The 12,500-nt window shown below is 36.2% G+C and overlaps 1 protein-coding gene across 4 annotated transcripts in view; it reads right to left on the reverse strand.

The window, feature by feature from the left end:
* The window catches only part of LOC135203138 (uncharacterized), a 185,407-nt gene that overhangs the window by 50,196 nt on the left and 122,711 nt on the right, over positions 1-12,500 (reverse strand). For all 4 annotated transcript variants that reach the window (XM_064232804.1, XM_064232805.1, XM_064232802.1 and 1 more), the window contains exon 4: positions 2,638-2,713. In XM_064232804.1, coding sequence (XP_064088874.1) covers positions 2,638-2,713 — 76 coding nt within the window. The remainder of the gene's footprint in view (positions 1-2,637; positions 2,714-12,500) is intronic.

Here is a 12,500-nt window from a genome sequence, read left to right on the forward strand (position 1 = left end):
AATAAAGACTAGATACTCTTCTCGGGGCATAGGAATAGGGTGAAGAATGGATACAGCATAACGGGGATTTAAGATGTAGAGATAAAAGTGTAAGAAGTGTGAGGAAGAAGAGAGGAGGAACAGCGGAATTAGCCTTTAAAGGAGAATATAAATTAACGGTAGTTCAAGGTCTGCCAGCAGTAGAAGGTGGATCAGACCGGTTTTTAAGAAGGAAGCGACGAAGAACGACTTGCTAGTTTGACGTGTTGAGTGGTGGTCCGGAGTTCGATTCTCGGCTCGGCCAACGCGGAACCAGAGGAATTTATTTCTGGTGATAGAAATTCATTTCTCGATATAATGTGGTTCGGATCCCACTATAAGCCGTGGGTCCCGTTGCTAGGTAACCAATTGGTTCCTAGCTACGCGAAAATATCTAATCCTTCGGGCCAGCCCTAGGAGAGCTGCTAATCAGCTCAGTGTTCTGGTAAAACTAAGATATACTTTTTTTTGACGTGTTGAGAAAATAAATGAACAACTGCTTCATAAAGTATGTTAAAAGGGGGTATAGGTACCAGGTCTCGGTAGAAAAGGCTTCAAATATTTCTTTTTGAAATACGTATTAGTAGTTAGTCTGAGTAGAAAAGATGGAGATAGCTTTTTAACTAATGGCTTACTGACATTCGATTGATAAAAAGATAGAGAAAGACGTTTTCGCGGAAGGTGTTTTGAGATGAATAATGATACTAAGCCTTAAAAAAGAAGATGAATGGTCGTAGGAAAGTCTACAGGAAATATATATTAGTTATAAAGTCCATCAAAAACGGAAGAGTAAATGTTGGTCTTTAATTTAAGATCACGAATTAACGTTGAGAACGATTTATCATGAAATGTGTTTATGTGTAAGACATTACAGTGAGGACTAGGATATATAAAGAAATTGTAGAATACAAAGGCACTCGCGGAAAAAGGAGAAAGGTACGAAAAGTAAAAGTATATTTGGAATCCTCGTGAAAGGTTCTATCAGAACAACTATTTCTTTTTTTTCTCTACGGTTAGTAATAAAGCAGTTTGCATGGCCGGATATCCCACCGGATATCCGGATCAAAATCAAAACCATCCCCTATAAAATTCATATATGGTCCGACTTTGGTTCAATTCGGTTTAGTATATATATATATATATATAATATATATATATATATATATATATATATATATATATAGTATGTCATATCACATTTCCGTGATTCATATACATATATCGAGATACAATGTCCTTTAATATCTAATTCGCTCTACCTCGGAATTAATATATTTTCATATATATATATTATGTATGTTTATATGAATAACTTGATCACGAAGTATATAAAACGTGATGCTATGTATAAATAAAGGTTTGTTTTTGCCACGAAGGAAAATGAAAAGCGAGATAGCCAAGCACTTTCGGTCTAGTGCGACCCTTTACTCGGGCACAACAGTTGTGTAAAGGTTCGCACTAGACCGAAAGTGCTTGGCTATCTCGCTTTTCATTTTTCCTTCGTGGCAAAAACCTTTATTTATATGTATATATATATGTGTTGTAGGAAGCCCACTGAAAGTTTTTATTCAAGCTTTCGGAGAGTACATTCCCTCCCTCTTTCAGAAAGAGAAATAAAAGTTACAAAAACTGAGCACAATGATCAAGGTAAAAGAAATTACATCCAAGCATATAGTTGTATCAGAATAGCTGCCTTACGGTGGCTTGCCAATCTTTTTTAACAACTTAGTTACACTAACTACATGTTTTGTCATAATTGCTTTACAGAAAAGGTCTAGTTTAAAATTACTCTTATATATATTCTTAGCGTCAACATTAAGGATTAAAATAGATTTTAAAAGTTTTTCTTTTTTCCAGTGTTATTAACATACTTCATGTTTTTCATTTTGTACTTTCTGTTGAAAGAGGGCATTGTTTTTATCATCTTTCCGTAATGAGTCACAATGTTGTCTTTTCCCTTCTGTCAAAATTAGTCGTTTCACTTATATATGTATTATTACACTCTTGGCAGGGAATTTCGTAAATGCATCCTAGTTTTTTGTCTACATTCTTAATATTATTTGTTAGGTACTTTTGAACAGTGTTTGTATTCCTAAATATTGGGATAATGTTGCAAAATTTCAAATATTCCTTTAAAAGTCCAGGGTTTTCTTTGGTTTGTGGTAAGACTAGAACACTGTTATATACGTAATATATATATACATATGTATGTATATATATATATATATATATATATATATATTATTATTATTATTATTATTATTATTATTATTATTATTATTATTATTATTATTATTATTATTATTATTTCATCAAATGAAACCAATTCTCGTGGAACAAGCCCACGGCGCCATTGACTTGGAATTGAATCATCCGAAGAATGTTGGTTTTAACATCCCACCGCTGACTCCACACTGTAGCAGTAACTGATCGTGATACAGAGCCAGTGATTTTTCGTGGCCCTCGGGGGAGGTACGAACCTGCGACGCTAGAGACGATACCGGGTACAGATGTAGTAATATGTACCATTTTGATGACAAAGAAAATTTGTGGAGATATATGCATACAGATAGATAGATAGATGTACTATTTTTTAACACAAAGACTTAGAGACTGTACCTGTAGGATGACGTGTACCGGAGTCTGCCAGTGCCCTCGTCCTTGGCCTCTATGACCACTTTGCTTTCTGGAATTCCTGTAGGAGGGTAGAGAAACGGATCCATTAGTGTCGTCCTTCATAAAAAAAAGTTGTCAGATATAAAAATATTCAAGCAGATTTATAGGGTCTCAATATTTTCCAGAATTTTCATCCCTCTTGTTTAGGAAGAGACCATTTTGACCTGTAACCTCGTGTCTGCATCTAACCCAGACCTGAAGGGACTAGAATAGAAATGGTGGGAGGAGGAAAAGGGCGGATACTGAACCCTAAAGGAACTGATAGAATAAGAATTAAAGCAGAGAGTCGATTCTGTAAGTAATAGTATTGATGATCACTGAAGTGTCTTTATTCGAATTTTCTAAAGGCATTTGGTGGTCAGTGAAGACCTCTCTTGATAACAGACGAAAGCATTTGATGGTGACCACTAAAAAGACCTCTTTCAGATGCTCAATAAAGACCATATCTTTGTGTGGCCAACAAATGCTTTTCGTTTTCTCTGATCAGTAACGGTCTTATTTGATAACCATTAAATGTTCGCTCGATGACCAATAGAGACATTTGTTGGCTTATAATGTCCTTTTTACGTAAGCGGTATAGACTTATTTTGGTGAACAATGACTCTCTCATTTTCCTAAACATTAAAATCATTTTGTGATAACAAAACCGATATAGCGACAAAGAATTATTCGGCTTTAACATTTGACGTAAATCGCAAAATTTCACATCGTAAGGTTTGGTTCATTACAATAAAGAAATTACCAAACGTTTTATGCAAATTAAGGCTTTACTGTAATTTCACATTAAGGAAGTAATAGAATTTTTTTTAATGTTTATAATGTAACTGAGTTATATATTGTTACCCTGTAGATAAGTTTTGTTAGAAGTAAATAGATTGACTTCGCAAATTTGGGTATTATTTTATATGCCTGAGAGAGAGAGAGAGAGAGGAGAGAGAGAGAGAGAGAGAGAGAGAGAGAGAATATTTTCTTCTTGTTTTTATGGTATGCATTTCGACATATAATGAACAAAGTTTTTCTTCTCTCTCTCTCTCTCTCTCTAGTCTCTCTCTCTCTCTCTCTCTCTCTCTCTCCAACCATCCTGGACCCGAAAAATGTAGACTAATATATATATATATATATATATATATATATATATATATATTATATATATGTATATATATGTATATATATTATATATATACATATATATATATATATATATATATATATATATATATATAGATATATATATATATATATATATATATATATATATTATGAAGTACAAGACACACGGACAGGCACAGAGAGAGAGAGAGAGAGAGAGAGAGAGAGAGAGAGAGAGAGAGAGAGAGAAAAAAAAATTATGCAGTCGGCATGAGGTTTCATCAGGCGACTGTTGTGTCACGTACTAGAGCGAAGCCCCGATCATTCAGCTTGTAAAAGCCTCGTCAGGCGACTTTACTGCTCCCTCAGTTGTTCGAGAGAGAGAGAGAGAGAGACAGAGAGAGAGAGAGAGAGAGAGATTCTTCGAGGAACCCTTAAAACTGTTGCCTTTGCCACTTGTGGTCTTTCTCGACTGTCGTAACTGGCTTTGGGGTAAAATAGACAGTCGGACAGTCTCTTGTACTCACTCCCCTAAATTAGGTCATACTTTCCGTCGTGGAATGAAGAGAAGAGGTAAATTACTATGAGTAAACTTCGTTGATTTTGCTCAATTTCGACCTCCTTACTTTTGTTTTTTTTGTTTCGGTTATATATATATATATCTATATATATATATATATATATATATATGTGTGTGGTGTGTGTGTGTGTGTGTGTGTGTGTATTATATATATGTATGTATATATATATATGTGCGTATATATATATATATATATATATATATTATATATTAGTCTAGAGTTTTGGGTTCCAGGTATTGGTTGAAAGAGAGAGAGAGAGAGAGAAACAAGGAAAACATCGGACTTTGTCCATTGATATGTCAAAGTGTATACCATAAAAACAAGAGGAAACCATTCTCTCTCTCTCTCTCTCTCTCTCTCTCTCTCTCTCTCTCTCTCTCTCTCTGTTAGTTTAAAAACTATTGAGTTTTTCGGGAATTCATTCAAATTTACTAAATTCGTTCGAATACCGTGATCTTAACTATTGCGACCCCAGTGTATTCTTAATTAGCGACTCTGTCCCTCCTCCCCCCCTCTCGTTAAACTTTCTGTTGAGGGTTGAAAATTTTTTTTTTATACATCTTTGCCTGACACCAAAATACCGTAATTTATCTGTACGCTTAAAATTAGAATGTATTGCCCGTTTAGGAGATATTTGTATATTTCCTAGAATATCCAACGCGCAATTAGAGCAATTGTTATGACGCGAAAGGTTTTTTTTTCTTTCATATCAGTTTTACTATTTTATTACTTGATTTATATTTAGATCTTTTTTTGTGATTTGGAAGGTGGCTAAGTATTCTTTTTTTTTCTTTCTTTTTGTGCAAGCTAGAAACAGTTTTAAACATCCCGAGTTATATGAATAAACATTAGGCCATTTATTACCGACAGACATATAATTTTCTACAATACGTACGTATTGAAATGAATCCTGCATATTAGTATATCAGAACATGTTCTTTTGTTGCTTTACAATTAGTTGGTTAGGAGTTCAGGAATCTTGTGGAATAAGTTTCAGAAAGGAAGAAATGAAACATCTAGTAATTGTCTTGAAGATAAAACGTCCAAGACATATATTACACACACACACACACACACACACACACACACACATATTTATATATAATATATATATTGTGTCTGTGTGGGTTTGTGGGTGTGTTTGTGAGTGCACGCGTGCGCGTTTTTGTGTGTGTGTGTGTAGAGAGAGAGAAGAAATAAGAATAGAGTGAAAAAAATAAATAACATTCAATATACCATTGTTTTCCCATTGTAGTCAACGCTTCAAGCTCATTACCGACAACGCTGAAACCCCGGTCGCAGCATTATGAAAAAAAAAAAAAAAAAAAAAGGGACATGCATGAAATGACTGTAAAAACCGCAGGATAAAAGGCAGGGGAAAAAAATTAAATCATAGCCAGTGATGACGTGGGCTCGAAATCCTCTTTTCTTGCGCTCTCGCATTTTAAAGTTGTTTGGCCAATCGACGCGTCTAGACAACCCCTGATGTACGGTACAGCCTTCAGACGGTTCAAACTCCCCTCTTTGGAGTCGGGAGTTGGGAGTGCGGAGTGGGGATTGGTCGTTCTGCCCTGTGCTTAGATGCGCGCTCACACACTTACTCAGACTCACACACACACATAAATATATATGAATATATATAATATGTATATGTATATGTATAAATATGTATATATATATTTTATATATATACATATATATAATATATATATATATATATATATATATATATATAGAGAGAGAGAGAGAGAGAGAGAGAGAGAGAGAGAGAGAGAGAGAGAGAGAGAGCAGCTTTACAAATAAGCGATTCCCGTAGAAGGGGTGTTAATTCTTTTTGAATGCTGAATCATGGAGAAGCCCTTTCCTAAGAAGTCTCTTCCATGACGTCAGCTGTGTCACATACATGCACTGAAAGCTCATCAGAAGTGAGTCAGAAAACGCCCCCTCCTCTCTCTCTCTCTCTCTCTCTCTCTCTCTCGCTGCGCTGCTCATCCAAAATTCTTATAACTTTCAACATTCCTATGTTCAACCGTCTGAATTATACATACTTTTCCAATGTGCCTTCGTCCGTTCTCACTACTTAACCAAACCACATCTAGACTCTGATCAATCTTCTCACGATTACTACGTCTCCTTCATTTAATGCAACTTTCGCCTTATCAATCCTGTAGCAGCATTATCCAGGTTAGCAAAATCTTCCTGGAGTAGAAGATACTGTTATAAATAATTAAACCTTTTTTAATATTAAAGGACAGGGTGCGTTGTGTATGTGTCGAGTCAAGAACTGGGGTCTTGAATAGGCTGCTGAGTGGCTGGCTTTGCACTTGGTGAAGTAATTAGTTGGTGAAGACGAAGAGAGGCCGCAGGGCATAGTGACAGAGATTGAAGGTATTAGTAAGGGATAGAAGTCTTCATTGAATCTTGAGCAAGATTTAGGGTGAGTGTAAATGGAAGCTAACAAGATGGAATAATTAGTGAGTATGAATGTTGGAAAAGTGGAACAACAGAAGGGGTCGTTTTGTACATCGTTTCGGAATAAATGCAGGTGATGAGGGTAGAATGAGAGGATAGGAGAATCATAAAATAGGTGAAGCAAGAACGCTAACAATAGATCTGTCCATTGTTTTGAACGAGAGGAGAATTCCAGTCAAATGAAGATTGGTCCGATATGTTATATGTTATATAATTTATTGCAGCTACTATAGTAGATTATATAATTTATTGCAGCTACTATAGTAGATTCACATCAACCGTGCATTTGATGTCTAGGCCAGTCCCTTACGACGCTCCTGATTGGCTGTTGATAAGCCAATCATACGGCTGGAAACTCTCAGTCTCTCGAGAGAGTTCACATTGACAGGATATATGTTCCACCTCTCCTGAAAGACGTTTTCCTCAGGAGAAGTCAAACATAGATCCTACCCATGTGAACTCTCTAGAGAGACTGCGAGTTTCCAGCCCTGTGACTGGCTTATCAACAGCCAATCAGGAGCGTCGTAAGGGACTGGCCTAGACATCACATGCACGGTTGATGTGAATCTACTATAGTATACGTGGATAAGTTCCACTCTTCCTTTCTGACCGCCTCTTAAGTCACATATCTTTCTGCCAGGTCCCTCTTCTTCTTCTTTACCAACTCCCTTTTATCCAGCCGGGCGACTGTCCTTCTCCTCTTCCTCGGGGATCTAAACGGATAACAAGGGAACAAAAAATGTGGCAAAAGAATGAGTAAAATAAAAAAGAAAACGAAGTTTAAAGATCTAATAATCACCGTAATTAAAGATCTAATAATCACCGTCGGAATTATATAATGATGACGTCGTTTCTGTCGCGACGAGTCTTGGCATGTTCATTCATATGAACATTTAAACTGTTCTCTTTCTGCTTATACGTCTGTTCACGTAGACTTTGTACCATTTGTGCCTCTTTGTTGTTATTGTTTGTATGTGTCTGTGACATACATGTGCAACTTTCGCACATATGGCCATGTGAATGTTCTTAACTGTGCGCACCCAAGTAGCGTGTTTGGTTGTGAGGATATGTTATGGATGTTTTATATTTACCGGTGTTTATTTTTCGTAACATACTTGACACATACTATTGTGAGCCTTGTGTGTGTGCGTATTTGCATAATTTAACCTTATCTGCATGTTTTCTCGTGTTTTTCCACATGGCGTTTTCGTATAGTATGTATACTTGTAGCAAATATCTCATATCCACTTATTTGTGATTATGTATGTTTTTAACATGAGTAGCCTTCTATTCTTGTGTATGTCTGTTATTACAAGTTCGTATCGTATGTTCCCCACTCGGATATCCGTTTATTTTCTCATAATTCCCGCTTCCTGTACCTCTCTCTCTCTCTCTCTCTCTCTCTCTCTCTCTCTCTCTCTCTCTCTCTCTCTCTCTCTCTCTCTCTCTCTCTCTTTCTTTTAAAGGTTCAAGTGTTTCTTAATACGTATTCTTCAGTATACATTTCTTTGCAACATTCGAACCATAGTCGCATGTTTGCAAATGTTTATAAAGGACATAGGTATCCTAGTCTCACGTTTGGGGGATTCATCGTGTACCTTATCACGCGATTGCCCGGATGGGTTTAGACCACATGTACCCCTCACGTGTGTCGAGATCAGTAGTTAAGTATATCTGTAACATGTTTTCACAGAGGTCACTCCGTTTTTTACCTGTATTTCCGTCGTGACTACAAGTTCATGTGTTGATTTGTTTGTTTGCTTATTGTTTTGGACCATACGTACGTTTCCAGTTTTTCTTATATGATTTTACACGTGTACCCTACTTAGTATCTTTATATGGGGACGTTTTTATTGTTTTAAAAACGTATTTGCTTTTGAGCATTTATGTAATAACTTGCGCTTTTGTTTTCTTTTTGCAAGGTTAATCTTTCATGGCTCTGTCTGTTTAATATATATATATATATATATATATATATATATATATAATATATATATATATCAAGAGCCAGCAGGAAAAATGAAAACAGCAGTACCTAGCGCTTTCGTGTATTCTTGAACACACCCTCATCAGGGTACAATATGTTGTACCCTGATAGGTGTGTCAAGGGAATACACGAAAGCGCTAGGTACTGCTGTTTTTCCTTTGTTCCTGCTGGCTCTTGATATACAATCTTCACGTGTTACTTGTGATCGTATAAAAATATATATATTGATATATATATATATATATATATATATTATATATATATATATAAATATATATGTATATATATATATAAATATATATATATATATATATATATATATATATATATATAATATAATATGTGTGTGTGTGTGTATGTATATGTATATATATATATATTATATATATATATATATATATATATATATATATATATATATATATATATATCGAATGTCTTTTACTGTATGCAACAGAATAATATGTAGATAAAAGGCCCATGAAACACTATTTTAACGTTGCAACCATATATTTCGAGCACTTCCTTCAGTGCTCCTGATGGTAAAATATCATATTTTACCAGTGATCAGGAGCACAGGAGGAAGTCCTCGAAATATATGGTTGCAACGTTAAAATAGTGTTTTATGGGCCTTTTATCTTCATATGTATACACATTATATACATACATACACACACACACACACACACATATATATATATATATATATATATATATATATATATATATGATGGGTGCCAGCCCATAATTGCAGGTTTGTGCATGCATGCGTGCGTGTGTGGGGTTATGACGACATCAGTGTCTGGCCGGGTCTTGAGCTGCCTTCCAGACGGTGGATACTTGCCAAAAACTCTCTCCTCTCTCTCTCTCTCTCTCTCTCTCTCTCTCTCTCTCTCTCTCTCGCTGGATTGCCACAAGCGCCACACGAGTACCAGATTAATTTATAGATCGTGTTACTGCTGAATTCCTTATAACATCCTTGAGAGAGAGAGAGAGAGAGAGAGAGAGAGAGAGAGAGAGGTTGAGGGTGTGTGGAGGAGGAACTGTGTGTAAGCAAGACGAACCTCTTTGCCTGGAGGAAGAAAGAGAAACTTCAGGGCAGGTCAGCCTTAAGATGACGATGGAGGAGAGAGAGAGAGAGAGAGCGTTCGCCCCGGACTTTCTCTCCTGAGGTATCCGGGGCGATTCCACCTTCCAAGGACGAGGGTGTACTCGCCAGCCCAGCGTTGCGAATGCCCCTCAGTATGGGAGTCTGACTCCTGAAGGTGTTGCCCTTCCGGTTCTTTTAATTGTTTTTTTTTATAGATGCGGGCACACCACAGTTGCCTGACTATCTGGTACTTAATCAACAGAGACACTGGGATTTAGAGCATTTGCAATTGCATTGCAGTCACACTCGATACTTGTCATTGGAGAGGCATTTCCCCATTCTCTCTCTCTCTCTCTCTCTCTTCTCTCTCTCTCTCTCTCTCTCATATTTATGTATATATGTGTATGTGCGTGTATATATATATACTATATATAATATATATAATATATACACATATACTATATACATTATATATATTATATATATTATATATATCGTATATATATATATATTAAAAATACATATATGCATATATTACATACTTTTTGGGTACTCAGACTCATGAATGAGCTGTAAGGAAGAGCAATATAAGAAAATAGTTTCTGACTTAAACCATCTTTTCACTGCTAAATCATTAACAAACACTTGTGCAGATCACCACCACAGTATCATCTGCTTCATAGACCTGAAGGGAATGATGACCACCTGTATTTTCTTCAGTCACACGCGACGCCGCTTTCTTATATAAACTCAAGTCATTAGTGTATGCAATGCTGCTTATGCGTGAATACATCCTTCTATATGTGCAAACAATGTAATGTTCATCCAGTTATGAATGTATGAGTATGTAACATGTAATTCTATGGGTAATTAATCTACATGTAGTTATCCGAAAAATCTTTAACGTGAACGTACAGAATAACATGATATTCTGGCTAAAGTTAAATGAAATGGCAAAATTGCTTAAATAATGACGTCATTTTTAGACGGGGTAGGTACAAAGTGAAGTACATATACATTTCAAATACAGCATTGTGTTCCGTGAAGGTCACAGTTTAGCCAAGATTACTGGTTGAGTTCTGCACGATGACACTGCAGATCTGGAAAGCGGACAGTGTTACTCTTCCTCTGTGACGACAGAGGGGCATGGGGTCTGCAGTATCACTTCTTTTGCAAATCAGTGTGTCTTGGTGGCCGATGGAAAGAGAAGTCACAGGATAGATGAGTCAAAGAAGAAAGGAAGCAGGAAACAAATGCCTTCTGGAGAGAGAGAGAGAGAGAGAGAGAGAGAGAGAGAGAGAGAGAGAGAGATTGCTTCATTATTTTACAAATAAAACATTTTGAATTGTTATGAGAGGTAGTGGTGAGCGAAACGGGGTTTATATATTTCCATTCTGATAAAAGAGAGAGAGAGAGAGAGAGAGAGAGAGAGAGAGAGAGAGAGAGAGAGAGAGAGAAATGGGCCTTGCCAGAATATCCTAACAAGGGAAGTGTTGAAGACAGTGAGTGTGTCCATGTTTTTTAATTTTTTATTTTTTATTTTTTTTAATGACGGAATTCATGAGATATGCGAGAGAGCGAGCTTTTAAGATCCTCGGTGTAGAGACGCCTTGACCTCAATATTAACGCGACAGGAATTCCTGTGTGTCGTGCGTCGTCGAATGTCTCCTTAATTATTCATGCAGTAATTGTGGTTATGAAAGTTCAGAGGTTACGAACACTTTTGGGGTGTCTGTAGCAAACGTCATGCAAATAACCCAGTCTCCTTCCTCTAGAGGTAGTTTTTATCCATCCATACTCACGCACGAACTTATCGTCCCTATCTACTCACCCACCCAAACAAATCGTTCTTTTAACTCACCCGTGACTCCTTGCCCCAACCCTCACCCACCACCCCATCACCCACCTCCCACCTAGCCAGCCGTGCTGACATGCATCCAGCGTCCTTCCATTAGTGTCTAGTGACAAAGTTCGTGAGGTGACTAGTGAAATTCATGACGTCACTGTCACGTCATTACCTCGTCTTTTCCTTTTTTTTTTTTCTTTTTTTCTTTTTTTAGCATGATATCTCAAGTATGATTTGACGGATTGCCATAAAACTAGATACACATATTCGCCTGGAGACCTCGTGAGCATTAGCCTTTGGGAGAAATTGGTTAAAGGTTAAAGGTGAGAGTCACAAGTTTTAGCTGTTGGAATGCCTCGTAGCCTGCTGTAAACACACACACAGACGCACACACTTATGTATATACATATATATACATACATACATACATACATAGTACATACATAGTACATTCTTCTTCCTACAAGTCCAATACTCGGAAACCAAATTAATTAGTTTCTAATTAGTTTCCTAATATATAATATATATATATATATATATATATATATATATATATATATATTATATATATTTATATATTAGTATATATAGATATATTATTTTTAGAAGTGCATTCATTGATTTACTTAGCACTCGATATTCTGGGAAGAGGATTATTATCTAATCAAGTACTCTAGTTTTTCTTTCTGTTTATTTTATGTTGCCACAGTTGTCTTTTACAGTATTTTGATGACTTCTTGT

Source organism: Macrobrachium nipponense, chromosome 33 (genome assembly GCF_015104395.2).
Source record: "Macrobrachium nipponense isolate FS-2020 chromosome 33, ASM1510439v2, whole genome shotgun sequence".
Classification (NCBI taxonomy): Eukaryota; Metazoa; Arthropoda; class Malacostraca; order Decapoda; family Palaemonidae; genus Macrobrachium; species Macrobrachium nipponense.